General features: G+C 45.1%; 1 protein-coding gene across 4 annotated transcripts in view; it reads right to left on the bottom strand.

Moving 5' to 3' along the window:
* The window catches only part of FGGY (FGGY carbohydrate kinase domain containing), a 381065-nt gene that overhangs the window by 283768 nt on the left and 79035 nt on the right, over positions 1-18262 (bottom strand). For all 4 annotated transcript variants that reach the window (XM_077450606.1, XM_077450605.1, XM_077450604.1 and 1 more), the window contains exon 5: positions 17893-17981. In XM_077450606.1, the coding sequence (XP_077306732.1) occupies positions 17893-17981 (89 nt within the window). The remainder of the gene's footprint in view (positions 1-17892; positions 17982-18262) is intronic.

The raw sequence follows: 18262 nt of genomic DNA on the forward strand, positions 1-18262 counted from the left end.
ACTCGTTTCGGTATAGAGATCCTTTAAAAAAAGCGAGACGCTTTAATGGGAAAAAAAAAAAAGCGTGTGAAGAGCGAAAAAAAAAAGATAAAATAAAAAGCTGGAACTTGTCTGAAGCACATCCATCCTCTCCCTGAGATCATTCCTCCAAAATGGTCCAAGACCGCAAAAACCGTCTCAACTTTCAAATCCTGTATGGGCCAAAAAAAAAAAAAGGAGGGGGGAGGGGAGAGCAGACAAGAGCGAAACGCGGCCTAACGGGATATGGAAAGTCGTCTTGCCGCGGGATCTCCATTCGTTGTTTATCAAGTAGCCTTCGCTTTGTCAAGTTAAGACTCCTCGCCGTGGCTTGGTGGGACCGGGGATGACTTCATCCTTGGCTCGCCGAGCGGTGCCGCGTGGAGGGCTGCCAGAGTTTTATCTGCGGCGGATCCCCCCCTCCCCCGTCTTCACCGTGAGCTGTCTCGCTTTAGGCTACGCGAACTGGCAAGCGTCGGATATGTACACAGGGCACAGCGCCTGACAACATCGCGCCGCTTCTACACAACAATAGGCAGCGCTCCACTAACTGTCAGTGTGTGGGGTCAGTGACAGTTAAGGGGGAACTATAGCTATTGGACTTTTTATTTATTTTTATTTTTTTCCTGTAAAATAAATCTATTTAAATGTATCATGCACTTAAATAAATTCCCGACATGTCACAATAAACATACAGCAACGTTATCATTTTTTTAAAAAAGCCCTTTTTTATCAAAAGCCGCCCTTAACTTCTTCACCCCCGGAAGATTTACCCCCCCTCTTCCTAACCAGGCCATTTTTTGCATTACTTTAACTGACAATTGCGCCGTCGTGCGACGTTGTACCCAAATAAAATCAATGTCATTTTTTTCCCCACAGCTGGAGCTTTCTTTTGGTGGTATTTGATCACCTCTCCCATTTTTATTTTATATATTTTGTTATATATTTTATATTATAAACAAAAAAAAACAATTTTGAAAAAGAAATATATATATATATACAGTATCTCACAGAAGTGAGTACACCCCTCACATTTCAGTAGATATTTTATTCTATCTTTTCATGTGACAACACTGAAGAAATGACACTTGTCTACAATGTAAAGTAGTGAGTGTACAGCTTGTATAACAGTGTAAATTTCCTGTCCCCTCAAAATAACTCAACACACAGCCATTAATGTCTAAACCGCTGGCAACAAAAGTGAGTACACCCCTAAGTGAAAATGTCCAAATTGGGACCAATTAGCCATTTTCCCTCCCCCAGTGTCATGTGACTCGTTAGTGTTACAAGGTCTCGGGTGTGAATAGGGAGCAGGTGTGTTAAATTTGGTGTTATTGCTCTCACTCTCTTATACTGGTCACTGGAAGTTCAACATGGCACCTCATGGCAAAGAACTCTCTGAGGATCTGAAAAAAAGAATTGTTGCTCTACATAAAGATGGCCTAGGCTATAAGAAGATTGCCAAGTCCCTGAACCTGAGCTGCAGCACGGTGGCCAAGACCATACAGCGGTTTACAAGGACAGGTTCCACTCAGAACAGGCCTCGCCATGGTCAACCAAAGATGTTCAGCGCACGTGATCAGCGTTATATCCAGAGGTTGTCTTTGGGAAATAGACGTATGAGTGCTGCCAGCATTGCTGCAGAGGTTGAAGGGGTGGGGGGTCAGTCTGTCAGCACTCAGACCATACGCCGCACACTGCATCAAATTGGTCTGCATGGCTGTCGTCCCAGAAGGAAGCCTCTTCTAAAGATGATGCACAAGAAAGCCAGCAGACAGTTTTCTGAAGACAAGCAGACTAAGGACATGGATTACTGGAACCATGTCCTGTGGTCTGATGAGACCAAGTTTAACGTATTTGGTTCAGATGGTGACAAGCGTGTGTGGTGGCAACCAGGTGAGGAGGACAAAGACAAGTGTGTCTTGCCTACAGTCAAGCATGGTGGTGGGAGTGTCATGGTCTGGGGCTTCATGAGTGCTGCCGGCACTGGGGAGCTACAGATCATTGAGGGAACCATGAATGCCAACATGTACTGTGACATACTGAAGCAGAGCATGATCCCCTCCCTTCAGAGACTGGGCCGCAGGGCAGTATTCCAACATGATAACAACCCCAAACATACCTCCAAGATGACCACTGCCTTGCTAAAGAAGCTGAGGGTAAAGGTGATGGACTTGCCAAGCATGTCTCCAGACCTAAACCCTATTGATCATCTGTGGGGCATCCTCAAACGGAAGGTGGAGGAGCGCAAGGTCTCCAACATCCACCAGCTACGAGATGTCATTATGGAGGAGGGGAAGAGGATTCCAGTGGCAACCTGTGAAGCTCTGGTGACCTCCATGCCCAAGAGGGTTAAGGCAGTGCTGGAAAATAATGGTGGCCACACAAAATTTCGACACTTTGGGCCCAATTTTTCACTTAGGGGTGTATTCACTTTCATGGGCGTAGCATAAGGGGTTGCAGGGGTCACAATCGCAACCCTGCCCCTAGCTTCAGGGGGCCCCTGCAGGCTCCCTGTCATATCGTCAACAAAGTCCAGCTCCCATCTGCCCTAGGGCCCCACAGCCATGCTCCAGTACTGGGCTTCCACTTTGCCCTGATGAGTTTACTTCCTCTTTGTCTCCCTGCAAAGGTAAAACATAATGGGCTACTACGCATCGCATAGTAGCCCATTATGTGTCACTTACCTGACACTGGAGCCAGTGATGTCACAGCTGTCCCCTGTAGCACAGAGCGTCCATCTTCTTCCAGGTATCACTGCTCCGACCACTCACAGCACCGGAGCAGCGATGATGCATGCGCACGGGAACCGCCACTAACAGTATATCGCCGCTAGCAGCGGCATGCTCAGTGCGCTTGCACGCCACTGTCTACGGCGCATGCGCCATAGACAGCGGTGCCTGTCTTTTTGTAAATATCTTCTAGGAGATATTTCTTGGACCTACAGGTAAGCCTTAATCTAGTCTTACCTGTAGGTCAAAGTGGTTTGTAAGGGTTTACAACCACTTTAAGTGGAGGAGAGTGGCGTCCTGTAGCCATGATGCGACCAATGTCACTGGTGAGGTAAGACACAGCTCAGTGTCTCCTAGTCACCAGCTGGGATGGGATTCTCTGTACCCCCCGAAGATGTCTACTTACCCCACTTCCCTGACAACTGGGGAAAAGACACACACCTCCGGTGAGTGACCTTCCCCCAACACCTGCCAACACTGACAGAGAAACCTTCAGAAATTATTAAACCAAACCCCTCCTGAGGGGCCCCCAAGAGTCTGCAGGCTGCAGATCTTGTGTCACAGTACTTTGCCCCCTATATCGAAGTTGTGCCCCCCTAAAGCCACCTGACCAACCCCTCCGCCCTGGATGCTATGTCTGGCCACTGAGCTCCTTTCCCAGTACAGCACTCTATACTGCTCCTCCTCCACAGGGCTGAAATCACATTCCTTTACAACACAGCCAGTCAGCCACGATCTGCACAGGGTGTATCTGCCTACTGCAACTACACTGCCGTTCCGACCAGAGAATTTCACAGGTTTGAACTGCAACATAAAAGCCAGATACACCCTGTGAAGGCTGATAAACTGTGTAAAGAAATGTGATTTAAGCTCTGTGTAGTGGGGGGGGGGGGGGGGCTGTATACAGTGCTGGGGTGGGAAAGGAGCTCTGCCAAGTGACCTGACAGGAGGTCTATGTCCTTCTTCAGAGGCGATTCCTGTCCTGATTCTCCAGCGGTGATTCCTGTCCTCACTATCATCCTCATCTAGTGATTTATGCTCAATATATTGGGTCCCGAAGAAGCCACGCTCTGGCGAAACGCGTTGACCTCTATATACAGTGCACCCGGAAAATATACACAGCGCTTCACTTTTTCCACATTTTGTTATGCTACAGCCTTATTTCAAAAGGGACTAAATTCACTATTTTCTTCAAAATTCTACAAACAATACCCCATAATGACAATGTGAAAGAATGTTTGAAATCTTTCCAAATTTATTAAAATAAAAAAATGAAAAAATTCCATGTACACAAGTATCACAGCCTTTGCTCAATACTTTGGTGAAGCACCTTTGGCACCAATTACAGCCTCCAGTCTTTTTTGAGTATGAAGCTAAAAGCTCGGCCCACCTATTTTTGGGCAGTTTCTCTTCTTCTTCTTTGCAGGACCTCTCAAGCTCCATCAGGTTGGATGGGGAGCTTCGGTGCACAGCCATCTTCAGATCTCTCCAGAGATGCTCAATCGGGTTCGAGTCTGGGCTGGACCAGTCAAGGATATTCCCAGAGTTGTCCCGTAGCCATTGCTTTGTTATGTTGGCTGTGTGCTTAGGGTCGTTGTCCTTTTGGAAGATGAACCTTTGCCCCAGTCTGAGGTCCGGAGTTCTCTGGAGCAGGTTTTCTGTGAAAGTTTCCATTGATCACCAATGTAAGGAGCATTCTTCCCACTGACCACCAATGCAAGGGGCATTCTTCCCACTGACCACCAATGCAAGGGGCATTCTTCCCACTGACCACCAATGCAAGGGGCATTCTTCCCACTGACTACCAATGCAAGGGGCATTCTTCCCACTGACTACCAATGCAAGGGGCATTCTTCCCACTGACTACCAATGCAAGGGGCATTCTTCCCACTGACTACCAATGCAAGGGGCATTCTTCCCACTGACTACCAATGCAAGGGGCATTCTTCCCACTGACTACCAATGCAAGGGGCATTCTTCCCACTGACTACCAATGCAAGGGGTATTCTTCCCACTGACTACCAATGCAAGGGGTATTCTTCCCACTGACCACCAATGCTAGGGGCATTCTTCCCACTGACTACCAATGCAAGGGGCATTCTTCCCACTGACTACCAATGCAAGGGTCATTCTTCCCACTGACTACCAATGCAAGGGTCATTCTTCCCACTGACTACCAATGCAAGGGGCATTCTTCCCACTGACTACCAATGCAAGGGGCATTCTTCCCACTGACTACCAATGCAAGGGGCATTCTTCCCACTGACTACCAATGCAAGGGGCATTCTTCCCACTGACTACCAATGCAAGGGGCATTCTTCCCACTGACTACCAATGCAAGGGGTATTCTTCCCAGTGACTACCAATGCAAGGGGTATTCTTCCCACTGACCACCAATGCAAGGAACATTCTTCCCACTGATCACTAATGTAGGGAGGATTCTTCCCACTGGCCACCAATGTAAGGAACATTATTCTCACTGACCTCCAATGTAAGGGGTATTCTTCCCACTGATCACCAATATAAGTTGTATTTTTTCCCACTGATCCTCAATGGATTTAAAAACTATTTCTAGAGTTCCTTGGGGGTAGAAATGTTGGGTTAGGAGGGATCTGATCATTTTTTGAGCCCCAGTATAAAACAGGACAATGAAGTAAATGAAGGACTGCAGGGGAAGAACACCAGTGAAGAAAACAATGAGCTGGGTGAAGAGTGCGGGGTATCGCTCCGGTATTTATCTCTCGGATCTCACCCTGGGGTGACGTTCCCATTTATTATGGAAGTTTTCAGACAACTCAGACACTTTGTTAATGACGCTCTGACACTTCAGTAGAGCAGGCACGTAGTCTGATAGCCCCGGCGGATATTAGGTTACAGTCGGGCTGTTAGACTATTGTTATGAATTATACAGACTTAACCGAAAACGTTTGAAGTCCAAGAATGAAAAAGGGGCTCTGGAGACTCATTTTAATATTTTTGCTGCTGATCCACAGCATCTAAAAAGAATATCCAATTTAAATAATAATAGCGAGTTCATAGCGAGTGATGATAATGGCGTAATCCGCGCCAAACACAACACCGTATGGTGACACGGAGAACTCCCAGCAGTCGCTTGGGCGGATAGTATTCCTTTGCCTTTCTTGGAAGAGAAAATACAATAGTTCTGGGTCCAATTTATTCTACGCTTATATTGTTTTTTTTTTAATTCACAGGTAAGCATTAGGGTACACTCATGACAAAGGATTCCCCGAGCACTATGGGCTTTTGATAAATTATTAACCACTTGCTGCCAAATCACGTACCTGGTACGCATAGGTGTGCACAGCCTATTGCATTAGGGTGGGCGCCCCAAAGCTGATGGTTGTCTGCTTTATATACCTATATACCTTTATAACTTATACCTTTATATACCTGATGGTTGTCGGTAGAGCAGTGGATGGTGACAGAGATTCTTGTCAGTAGTTTTTATTTTTTATTATTTTTTTACAATTGTATTATTACTATTTTTTTACATTGTTTCTAGGAGACCAGTTAGGGAGCTTTGGTAAATATCAGGGGTATCTACACCTGGCACACCCTGTACCCATGTCTATGCTGGTACCTCATTTGACTTCAAGTGGTACCGGGATGATATGCAGCTGCAGGCATCACCCCGGTATAATTTCCAGAGCCGGCGCTCGGCTCTCTTGTAATAACAATTGAAGCGTCTAAACAGCCACTCGGTTGTTATTACAAGCAGCGGGAGGGGACGTCCTCCCTCCCGCCGGGAAACCTGAGCTACTAGGCGGCACATCCACCGGCTATTCGCAAACCCGAAGAAAGACGTAATTGGCTTTGATTGGGTCTCCGGTATTGTAACCCGGAAGTGACATCACTTCCAGTTTACCGGCATGTTAACGGCGCCATTTATTTGGACAATCGAGAGCATTTAAAAAATGCCGATCTCGGCGTTCTGAATGCTTTCAAGTGCAGAGGAGGGATTGGGGTAAAGTACCCGTCACTGCCTATTACTGTCAAAGGATATTTACATTCCTTGATAGCAATAAAAGTGATAAAAAATGAAAAATAAATGAAAAGCAACAGTGTAAAAATAAAAAAAACTACTAATTAAAAAAAAAAGTAATGTGCCCCGTCCTCCCATGCTAGCGTGCAACGGCAAACGCACGCGCCGGTCCTGCACACATGCAAACAGCGATCGCCCCACACATGTGAAGTATCGACGTGAACGTCGGATAATGGGCAGTAATTGTAGCACTAGACCTCCCCTGTACACCTATCGCCTATTTATAGTAAAATTTACATAATTTGTCGTCGTTGTGTGGGTGTGCGCAATTTTGAAGCCTCACACGTTTGGTATCCATTTACTCTGCATGACATCATCTTTTATATTTTATAAAAACACACCAACACAAATGCACAAAAAAAAAAATATTAAGCGCTAGATACTGTCTTGTCTTTTTTTTACAGCGCTGGTTCCCTACGGCTGCATTCACACCTGGCGATTTGAAATCAGAGATTCTGACCACCATTTCAAATTGCAGCAAAATGTGTGACATGCATTTGGGTGCCATTATTCTTAATGGCACCACAAACGCAGTGTGATTTTTTTTTCACGACTGTTGGAAAAATGTGCATTTAAAAAGCACCTCACCGGGTGGCCCCGCCCTTACCTATACAAGAGCTGTCAAAACGAAGAGAGAGCAGTCAGTGGGAGGCCTCCCATGGAGGCGGAGCGTTTTCATGTTTTGCCTTCGGGCAGCGTGATTGACGGGGGGGATTTACATCGCGAGACACTTTTTTTTTTAATAAAGGATTTGTCAAAAATTGTCTCTTGTGATTTTTACTTTTTGGCACTTTTTTGGTGAAAGGGTAGGGGTATGTACCCCTACCCATTCACATAGGGGAGGGGCGGGATCTGGGGGCGGCCTTGTTAAAGGGGGCTTCCACATTCCGATAAGCCCCCCCGCCCACAGACCCAGACAACCACAGCCCAGGGTTGTCGGGGAGAGACCCTTGTCCCCATGATGGGGACAAGGTGCTTTGGGGGGCACCCTAAAGCACCTTACCCATTGTGAGGGCAAACAGCTTGGTATGGTTCAGGAGGGGGGGGGGGCAGCTCACCCTATCTATGCCAGATCCAAAGGGCCTAGCATGGATTTTGGGGGAGACTTGATGCTGCTTTTTTCTTAATTTTGTCATAGGGTTCCCCTTAACCACTACAATACACTGTATTATATACTCTGCACTGCACTGTATTGTATATTCTGCCCTGCACTATATACACTACACTGACTGCACTATATACTCTGCACTATATTATATACACTACACTGCCTGCACTGTATTATGTATTCTACTCTGACTGCATTGTATTATATATTCTACACTGCCTGTGCTGTATTGTATACAGCACACTTGACTGCACTGTATTATACAATGTATGTCTATTAAATAATGAGACTGTGATCCCGCCTAGTAAACAAAGCAGTCAGAACCGGTTATAACTGCATGCGTGGTGACCTTGAACATGTTCGAACCTGCATGACAAGCAGCAACACTCTATGACGTTGAGTTGACTGTGAGTCGCCATTTAGTTTGGTTGTGTTTTCTGTAGTGTGCCGAAAAAAAAGTTATGTTTAAAAGCTGAACAACGTGTCAATTTGAAATGCACCTGCTCACACAGCACCTTTTGTGAAGTAGTTTGTAACCGACAAGCACATTTATTTCATTTGAACAGCACCCACATTCGCCCAAATCATGATACAGGAAAAGGTAGAAGACTAGTCAGAGACTGCAGACAGACAACAAGAGATAGTCACAAAATGTGGATATAATACAAGAGATAGTCAGAGAATGTGGATATAATACAAGAGCTAGTCAGATAATTTGGATATAATACAAGAGATAGTCAGAGAAGGTGGATATAATACAAGAGATGGTCAGAGAATGTGGGTATAATACAAGAGATGGTCAGAGACTGTAGATATAATGCAAGAGATGGTCAGAGAATGTGGATATGATACAAGAGATGCTCAGAGACTGCAGGCAGAGTGCAAGAGCTTATCAGAGACTGCAGATATAATACAAGAGATAGTCAGAGACTGCAGACAAACAACAAGAGATAGTCAGGGAATGTGGATATAATACAAGAGATATTCAGAGAATATGGATATATTACAAGAGATAGTCAGAGAATGTGGATATAATACAAGAGATGGTCAGAGAATGTGGATATGATACAAGAGATGGTCAGAGAATGTGGATATGATACAAGAGATGGTCAGAGAATGTGGATATAATACAAGAGATGGTCAGAGAATGTGGATATGATACAAGAGATGGTCAGAGAATGTGGATATGATACAAGAGATGGTCAGAGAATGTGGATATGATACAAGAGATGGTCAGAGAATGTGGATATGATACAAGAGATGCTCAGAGAATGTAGGCAGAGTGCAAGAGCTTATCAGAGACTGCAGGCAGAGTCAGGGCTGGACTGGGACAAAAATTTGGCCCTGGACTTCATCCAGACCAGCCCACTTTAATTTTGCAAACAAGCACAAAAACAGTATATAAAACTATACACAATTGTGCAAAAAAACATAAGTAGCATAACATAAGGAGCCCTCACTAACCTCTTTTATTATTTCACTTATTCTCCTCTGTATTTTTCTCATCTTTCTCACATCACTGCGTGAAGTTGAGGGCGAGCCACGCAGCCATTACTTTGTCACTAAAACCGGCCCACTGAGCCATCGGCCCACTGGGAAACTCCCTGTAGTCCCAATGGCCAGTACACGCCTGGGCAGAGTGCAAGAGATAGTCAGAGACTGCAGACAAACAACAAGAGATAGTCAGAGAATGTGGATATAATACAAGAGATGGTCAGAGACTGCAGACAGCATGCAAGAGATGGACAGAGGCCACAGGAATAATACAAGAGATAGTCAGAGACTGTGGATATAATACAAGAGACAGTCAGAGTCTGTGGACAGAATACAAAAGATAGCCCGAGACTATGTATATAATACAAGCGATAGTCAGAGATTGCAGAAAGAATACAAGAGATGGACAGGGACTGAAAATATAATACAAGAGATGGTCAGAGACTGTAGACATGATACAAGAGATGGACAGAGATTGCAGGAATAATAAAATAGATGGTCAGAGACTGTGGATATAATACAAGAGACACAGTCAGAGACTGTGGACAGAATACAACAGATGGACAGAGACTGCAGATACAATAAAAGAGATGGTCAGAGACTCTGGACAGAATACAAGATATGGACAGAGACTGCAGATATAATACAAGAGATGGTCAGAGGCTATGGATATTATAGAGGAGATGGTCAGAGACTGCAGACATGCCACAAAGTGTGTCAGAGACTGTGAAAATGCTATAAGGTTTGTAAGATTCTGGGAACATACTTCAGAAGACAGTTATAGCCTGGAGACATATTACATGAGACTGCTAAAAATCACTGCCATAACAGTGCAATAAGGAAACAAAGATTAGTGTCTACAGGGGCCACAAGAGACGCAAAAGTACCAAAGGGCCGCATGCGGGCCACAGGTTTGGCACCAGGGGTCTAGCAAAATACACATCTGTTAGACTGGAGTTAGTGATCTATACTACTAGCATCACACAAACTTCCCATAGTTTAATTCAATCCCCTGAGGCCGCGTACACACGGGCGGACTGTTCGCCCAACTTTGTCCGCTGAACAGTGTTTGGGCGGACAGTCCGCTCGTGTGTGGGGCTTCAGCGGACAGTTTCAGCGGACAGTTGGACGGACAAGGTTTTTCGGAATTTCCGAAAAACTGTCCGCTGAAACCTTGTTTCAGCGAACAGTCCGCTCATGTGTAGGCTTGTTCGTCAAACAAAGTTGCGCGCATGCTCAGAAAGGATTTTCACGCCGAAAGCTATAATGCAGTGTATAGGACGTCGTATTTTTCGTCCCGTCGTACGTGCCGTTCACGTCATCGCGCACGGTTTCAGCAAACTGTTCGTTCGTCGTGTGTGGCCATGTCCGTCCATGCTAATTTTGAGCGGACTGTTTGCCGAAACTGTTGGACGGACAAAGTTGGGCGAACAGTCCACCCGTGTGTACGCGGCCTGACTCTTGCTATGATGAAGTTATATTCATAACACATGATAACACTGCTGTGTGAGACAATAACAATCAGCTACATTACACTTCAAAATCCAGCAGGCGAATGTAACACAATAACTCTCCTAAGTGATACAGTATATGCATCTGATTAACATTGTACCCACCCCAGTAATGTTAACTCTTATCCCCCATACACACGGTCGGAAATTCTGACGGGAAAAGTGTGATTGGATTATGTTGTCGGAAAATCCGATCATGTGTGTGGGCTCTATCGGACTTTATCTGTCGGAATTTCCGACGGAAAAGGTTTGAGAGCTGGATTTAAAATTTTCCGACAACAAAATCCGATCGGACTTTTTCCGATCATGTGTAGAGAACTCTCCGACACACAAAGTGCCACGCATGCTCAGAAAAAAAAAGACGAAATAGACGAAAGCCATTGGCTGCTGGACTCTACGTAGTTTCGTCATACATTACGAACGTCACCTCATTCCGATCGATGGGATTTTCCCACAACTTTGTGCGACCGTGTGTATGCAAGACTAGTTTCGGGCAAAATCCGTCGGAAAAAAATCTGACGGATTTTGTGGTCAGAATGTCCGACCGTGTGTATGAGACATTATGCTAGGTGAGGTTGCTGCACTAAGCGATGGTAGTGCAGCAATCTGCCCCCCCCCCCCCCCAAACCATATAGGTGAACCTCCACCCCAGTCCCAAGTCTTTTGCAGACTCAGAATATACTGATCAGCACTGGCAGCCATTAAAAAAAAAAACAGTGGGGATCATATACCACAAAAAGAAAGCTTGATTTGTGTGAAAAAAAAAGTGATATAAATTTAATTTGCATGGCTGCACAATTACCAGTTAACATAGAAAAAAAACGGCCTGGTCACGAAGGGGGTAAAAAATCGTAAATGTATTTTATTGGGATTTTATGTGAGAGACCAACACAAAGTGGCACATGATTGTGAAGTGGAAAGAAAATGATAAATGGGTTTCAATTTTTTTTTTTAAATAAATATGTGAAAAGTGGGGGGTACATTTGTATGGCGCCCCCCGGAGTCAATACTTTGTAGAATCGCCTTTCACTGCAATTACAGCTTCAAGTCTTTTTGGGGATGTCTCTACCAGCTTTGCCCATCTATAGAGGGACATTTTTGCACAATTTTCTTTGCAAAATATCTCAAGCTCTGCCATATTGGATGGAGAGCATTTGTGAACAGCAATTTTCGTCTTGCCACAGATTCTCAATTGGATTTAGGTCTGGACTGTGACTGGGCCATTCTAACACATGAATATGCTTTGATGTAAACCATTCCATTGTAGCTCTGGCTGTATGTTTAGGGTGGTTGTCCTGCTGGAAGGTGAACCTCCGCCCTGGTCTCAAGTCTTTTGCAGACTCAGAACATACTGATCAGCACTGGCAGCCATTATATATTTTTTTCAAAATTTTCAGTCTTTTTTTCATTTATATGGCAAAAAAAAAAATAAAAAAAACAAAAACAGTGGGGATCATATACCACAAAAAGAAAGCTTGATTTGTGTGAAAAAAAAGTGATATAAATTTAATTTGCATGGCTGCACAATTACCAGTTAACATAGAAAAAAAACGGCCTGGTCACGAAGGGGGTAAAAAATCTTCCGGAGCTAAAAAAAAAAAAAATCTTCCGGAGCTTCCGGAGTGGTCAAAAACGCATGTAAAAAAATAAAAAAATAAAAAAAAAAGACAAAAACGCATCAGAAAATTCCTCTATCACAACCCGCGTAGGTGTGACCGTAGCCTAAATGAAGTTAGTGAGCAGAACATGTTACATTGTTTCACTTTTTTTTTTTTTCATAAAAGTTTGATTTTATTGAATAACGTCACTGGCGATAGAGATGATTTTCTCCAGGACACAGAAGTGTTTCTTTTGGCTGCAAAGATGGAAGGTTGCCGAGTATAAATCAAATCTCTAAAGTTTTATCATCCTGCTGTAAACGACGTGGAAAAATTACAGCGCACGTGGGAAGATTAATCAAGAACGGATTCTTCACCAGAAATCTACCTTGGAAAAAAAAAAAAAAAGAAGAAGTAAAGTCCGCGCAGGTTTTATATGTGACGGAGCTGCCAAGAAATCCTCATAATTTAATTAAGGAGGGAAAGGTTGTAGGGAGAAGCGAGAGGTAAGCGGTTTTAATATTATGGCTAAACATCTGTTATAAAACGCCGCCATCGCCCCCGTCCTCCCACCGCCCCCCGCTCCACGCTAGTAATCTCGGGATTTTCTGTAATATACGTGGTAAGAGTTTTATGAAGGTCAGTCCAATGAAGGATGAAGTCTGTCTTGGAACAAAGCGTGTTTAGTTTCAGAAAACGCTAAATGTAGCTTGTTGCGTTAAAAAAATCTTTCTGCGTTTCCCGTATCGCATTCCTGATCACCTGGGCCGTGACGGCCGCCATTAAAGGACTTTCAGAGTATAGGTATATAAAGCTGTACAGGGCTAAAATTTCTTACTGTAGGTTCACATCTATGCGGTTGCAGTTGATGAAGTTTTCAGGTGCGTTTTGTGTTTTTGAACATGCGTTTTTTTTTTCTTTCTCTTTAGCAAACTGTGTATAGCTGGTTGTTAAAGCGGAGGTCCACCCTAAGGCTGGGTTCACACTGCTGCAGGGGGAGATCCGGATGTGATTCGCACCGCAAATCACATCCGATCTCCGTAGCGATGCGAGTTCAGCCATACAGATAGTATGGCTGAATTCGCATCGCTCCCGCAGCAAACTCGCACGGGACCCTTTTTTTGGTCCGCAACAGAATCGGATCGCATGGGGGTTCACACCATGCGATCCGATTCCTGTGCGAGTCGGCAGATCGCACTGCGATATGCGGACGGATCTGGGGGTGTCATTAACATATCATTGACACTCCCAGCCGTCCGCATAGAGCAGTGTGAACTGCTGGCGGGAGTAATGCGATGCGGGAAAACGCCGCGGATTCGTGGCGTTCCCGCATCGCAGCGGTGTGAACCCGGCCTAAAGTGGACCTCCGCTCATCGGAACCCTCCCCCCCTCCGGCGCCACAATTGCCACCTTTCAGGGGGGAGGGGGGTGCAGATACCTGTACAGTACAGGTATTCTGCACCCACTTCCGGGATAGCTCTCTGCGGAAAGGGGCGTAGATTACGCCCCTTCCCGCAAGTGCCCGCCCCTTTCCGCAAGTGCCCCGCTGCCTGCTGGGAAACACAAATCCCAGAGGCAGCGGGGACCGTCCTTATTGCGCAGCGCAACTCGCGCATGCGCAGTAGGGAACCAGGAAATTAAGCCGAAAGGCTCCACTTCCTGATTCCCATACCCAAGATGGCGGCGGCAGCACCCGAATGTCGATCTAGAGATCGGCTTCGGGTGCCGACATCGCGGGCGCTCTGGACAGGTAAGTGTCACAATTTTAAAAGTCAGCAGCTGCAGTATTTGTAGCTGCTGGCTTTTAAAAAAAAAAAAAAAAAAACGCGGAGTCCCGGCGGACTCCCGCTTTAAGGAGTGGGCTGGGAAGCCGGTGTTCTGGCAGATAGTGTCCTGCCATCATATAGCGTCCGCCCTGTACTGCGCATGCACAGTACGGGGCAGAAGAAGCTTCGGAAAATCTCTGAAGCTGAACGGCGCCTGCGCCGTGAGTGGAGGTGGTAGCCCCACCATCCAAGCGGACATAGGGTTCGGAAAATTAGAGGGTCCCTCGCAGGCGAGGTTCGCTCGCCACGCTTCGGGCTCGGCTTCTCTGTGCTCGGCTCTTTTATATTCCTACTCTATGTCCACTTGGATGGTGGGGCTAGAACCTGGACTCACGGCCGCAGGCGCCGTCCATCCTCGGCAATTTTCGGAATCTGTGTTGCTGTGTACAGCAGATACAAATACTGCAGCTGTTGACTTTTAATGTATGCTTACAGTGCCTTGAAAAAGTATTCACACCCCTTGAAATGTTCCCTTACTAGGAATGGCGGCGGCTGCACATGACAGACGATCCGAAGATTGGCTGGGGTGCCAACATCGTGGGCTCCCTGGACAGGTACAGTGCCTTGAAAAAGAATTCATATCCATGGAAATCTTCCACATTTTGTCATGTTACAACCAAAAACGTAAATGTATTTTATTGGGATTTTATGTGATGGACCAACACAAAGTGTCACATAATTGTGAAGTGGAAGGAAATGATAAATGGGATTACATTTTTTTTTTTTATAAATATGTGAAAAGTGTGGGGGGGGGCATTTGTATGGCGCCCCCCTGGGTCAATACTTTGTAGAACTGCAATTACATCTGCAAGTCTTTTTAGGGGTGTCTCTACCAGCTTTGCACATCTAGAGAGGGACATTTCTGCCCATTCTTTGATCGCAAAATATCTCAAGCTCTGTCAGATTGGATGGAGAGCGTCTGTGATCAGCAATTTTCCAGTCTTGCCACAGATTCTCAATGGGATTTAGGTCTGGACTGTGACTGGGCCATTCTAACACATGAATATGCTTTGATGTAAACCATTCCATTGTAGCTCTGGCTGGATGTTTCGGGTCGTTGTCCTGCTGGAAGGTGAACCTCCGCCCCGGTCTCAAGTCTTTTGCAGACTCTAAAGCCCCATACACACTATCAGATTTTCTGCTGATTTTTGTCTTCAGATTTACCAAAACCATATAATATGAGGTCACAACTTAGGAGTTTCAATTTGTATGCAATCAGGCAGGCCCTTGCAATGCATGGTTTTGGTAAATCTGAAGAAAAAAAAATCAGTAGAAAATCTGATAGTGTGTATGAGGCTTCAGAGGTTTTCTTTTAAGATTGTCCTGTATTTGGCTCCATCCATCTTCCCATCAACTCTGACCAGCTTCCCTGTCCCTGCTGAAGAAAAGCATCCCCACAACATGATGCTGCCACCACCATGTTTCACGGTGGGGATGGTGAGTTCAGAGTGATGTGCAGTGTTAGTTTTCCGACACACATAGTGTTTTGCTTTTAGGCCATTAAGTTCAATTTTGGTCTCATCTGACCAGATCACCTTCTTCCACATGTTTGCTGTGTCCCCCACATGGCTTCTCACAAACTGCAAACAAGACTTCTTATGACTTTCTTTCAACAATGACTTTCTTCTTGTCACTCTTCCATAAAGGTCAGATTTGTGGAGAGCACGACTAATAGTTGTCCTGTGGACAGATTCTCCCCCCTGAGCTGTGGATCTCTGCAGCTCCTCCAGAGTTACCATGGACCTCTTGGCTCTTCTCTGATGAATGCTCTCCTTGCCCGGTCGGTCAGTTTAGGTGGACGGCCATGTCTTGACCTGTCTGGTGTGTTCCTTGGCCTTCATGATGCTGTTTGCTCACCAAGGTTCTCTAACAAAGGGCTTCACAGAACAGCTGCATTTGTACTGAGATTAAATTACACACAGGTGGACTCTATTAATTAGGTGACTTCTGAAGGCAATTGGTTCCACTAGATTTTAGCTAGGGGTATCAGAGTAAAGGGGGCTGAATACAAATGTACCCCACACTTTTTACATATTTATTTGTAAAAAATGTTGAAAACCATTTATAATTTTCCTTCCACTTCACAATTATGTGCCTCTTTGTGTTGGTCTATCATATAAAATCCCAGTAAAATACATTTGCGTTTTTGGTTATAACATGACAAAATGTGGAAAATTTCCATGGATATGAATACTTTTTCAAGGCACTGTACCTGTCCAGGGAGCCCACGATGTCGACACCCCAGCTAATCTTTGGATTGGCTGTCGTGTGCAGCCGCAGCCATTCCTGGTAAGGGAACCCAGCAGTGAAGCCTTCACAACCGGTTCCCTACTGCGCATGCGTGAAGCGCTCTTCTCTTTCTAATTGGCCTGGCAGCGAGGGAGGAGGAGGGGGCGCTATGACACCGTCCCAGGAAGTGGGCAACAGTACCTGTCAAAAACAGGTGCCCGTTTCCCCCTTCCCCCGGAAAGGTGCCAAATGTGGCACTGGAGGGGGGAGGAGACGGATAAGCGGAGGTTCCACTTTTGAGTGGAACTCTGTTTCAACAACCGATAAGTCATCAGCTGTCAGCGGGTTTCCCCACTGACAACTGAATGTAAAAGCAAGCATTGCCGGCAATAAAAAAATGGCGTAGGGTTCCCCCTCCCAATGGTATGGATTTTGAGGGGAATACCAAAATGAATAAAAAAAATGGTGTATGGCCCCCCTCAAAATTATTACCAGACCCTTATCTGAGCATGGAGCCCGGCAGGTTAGGAAAGGGAGGGGACGAGCCTTTTGCCTTCTTTGTCCTAAGGGGGAGATTTACCTTCACTTCCTGTTCCATGGACAAAACAGGAAGTGAGAGGAAATCCTTGCAAATTAAGTGAATCTTTTGGGGACCCCTCAGGTCAGCAGAGCAAGTGACCCCATTGGAAGATTTTCCCCTTTTGCAAAACGCTAAGGGTGTACCACATCCATAAATATTTCACTTCAAAAATCCATATTTGTCAGACTTTACTGGTACTAGATAGGACAAACCCATAAATATATAAAAATAATAGAAAATGTTATTCAAAAGTTTAAAAACATGGTTAAAATAGCATAGGATGTAGGCCATATATATTATTTTCATATTCATTCACAAGTCTCATTGCTGGAAAAACAGTTGCTAGAACAGTGGTTCTCAACTCCTGTCCTCAGGACCCACTAACAGACCAGATTTTAAGTATTACCTTGGAGAGATGCCGACTAGACCTGGCCTGTTAGTGGGTCCTGAGGACAGGAGTTGAGAGCCACTGTGCTAGAATGTCCCAAGAGGTCGACGCGTTTCACGACATGGGAGCTTAGACACATAATAACCAGTAAAAGTCATGTGACCAACCTCTGGAGTATGCAGAGAAGTGTTCAAAGCCTGCATTTTTTATTAATTATTATTTTATATTTTTATGAATGACTTGTAGGCCCTACACATACTGGAAACATAGCTTGTGCAACAAAAACACACACACACACACACACACACACACACACACACACACACACACACACACACACCTTACCTAGTGAGGGATCCTGTAGCTTTCCACGTCAGAAAGTCTGGAAGGTCAAAAAATTGACCAGTTTTATCCCAACATTCCTGGCGCAAGTTCTGCAAAAGAAATTTAAAAAAATAATATTTGGATGACGTCACATCTTCACAGAGTTCTGTAGCTCAAGCTGTAATTTATCACACACAAATCAGAGTGGGGACTTCTCCCCCTTCCTGCCTGTGCCTTCAGGTCTGTAGACACGATCAATGAGAGACAGATTGCCTAAAAAGAAACTCTCTCTTTAGATTAACTGTGTGCTCTGACATGTATATTATATATATATATACACACAAACACACACATATTTACAGAGAGATATAGAGAGTGAAAAGGAGAAAGG

The sequence above is a fragment of the Lithobates pipiens genome, unplaced genomic scaffold (genome assembly GCF_037356315.1).
Source record: "Lithobates pipiens isolate NorthernLeopardFrog02 unplaced genomic scaffold, aLitPip1_a1.2 Scaffold_23, whole genome shotgun sequence".
In the NCBI taxonomy this organism is placed as follows: domain Eukaryota; kingdom Metazoa; phylum Chordata; class Amphibia; order Anura; family Ranidae; genus Lithobates; species Lithobates pipiens.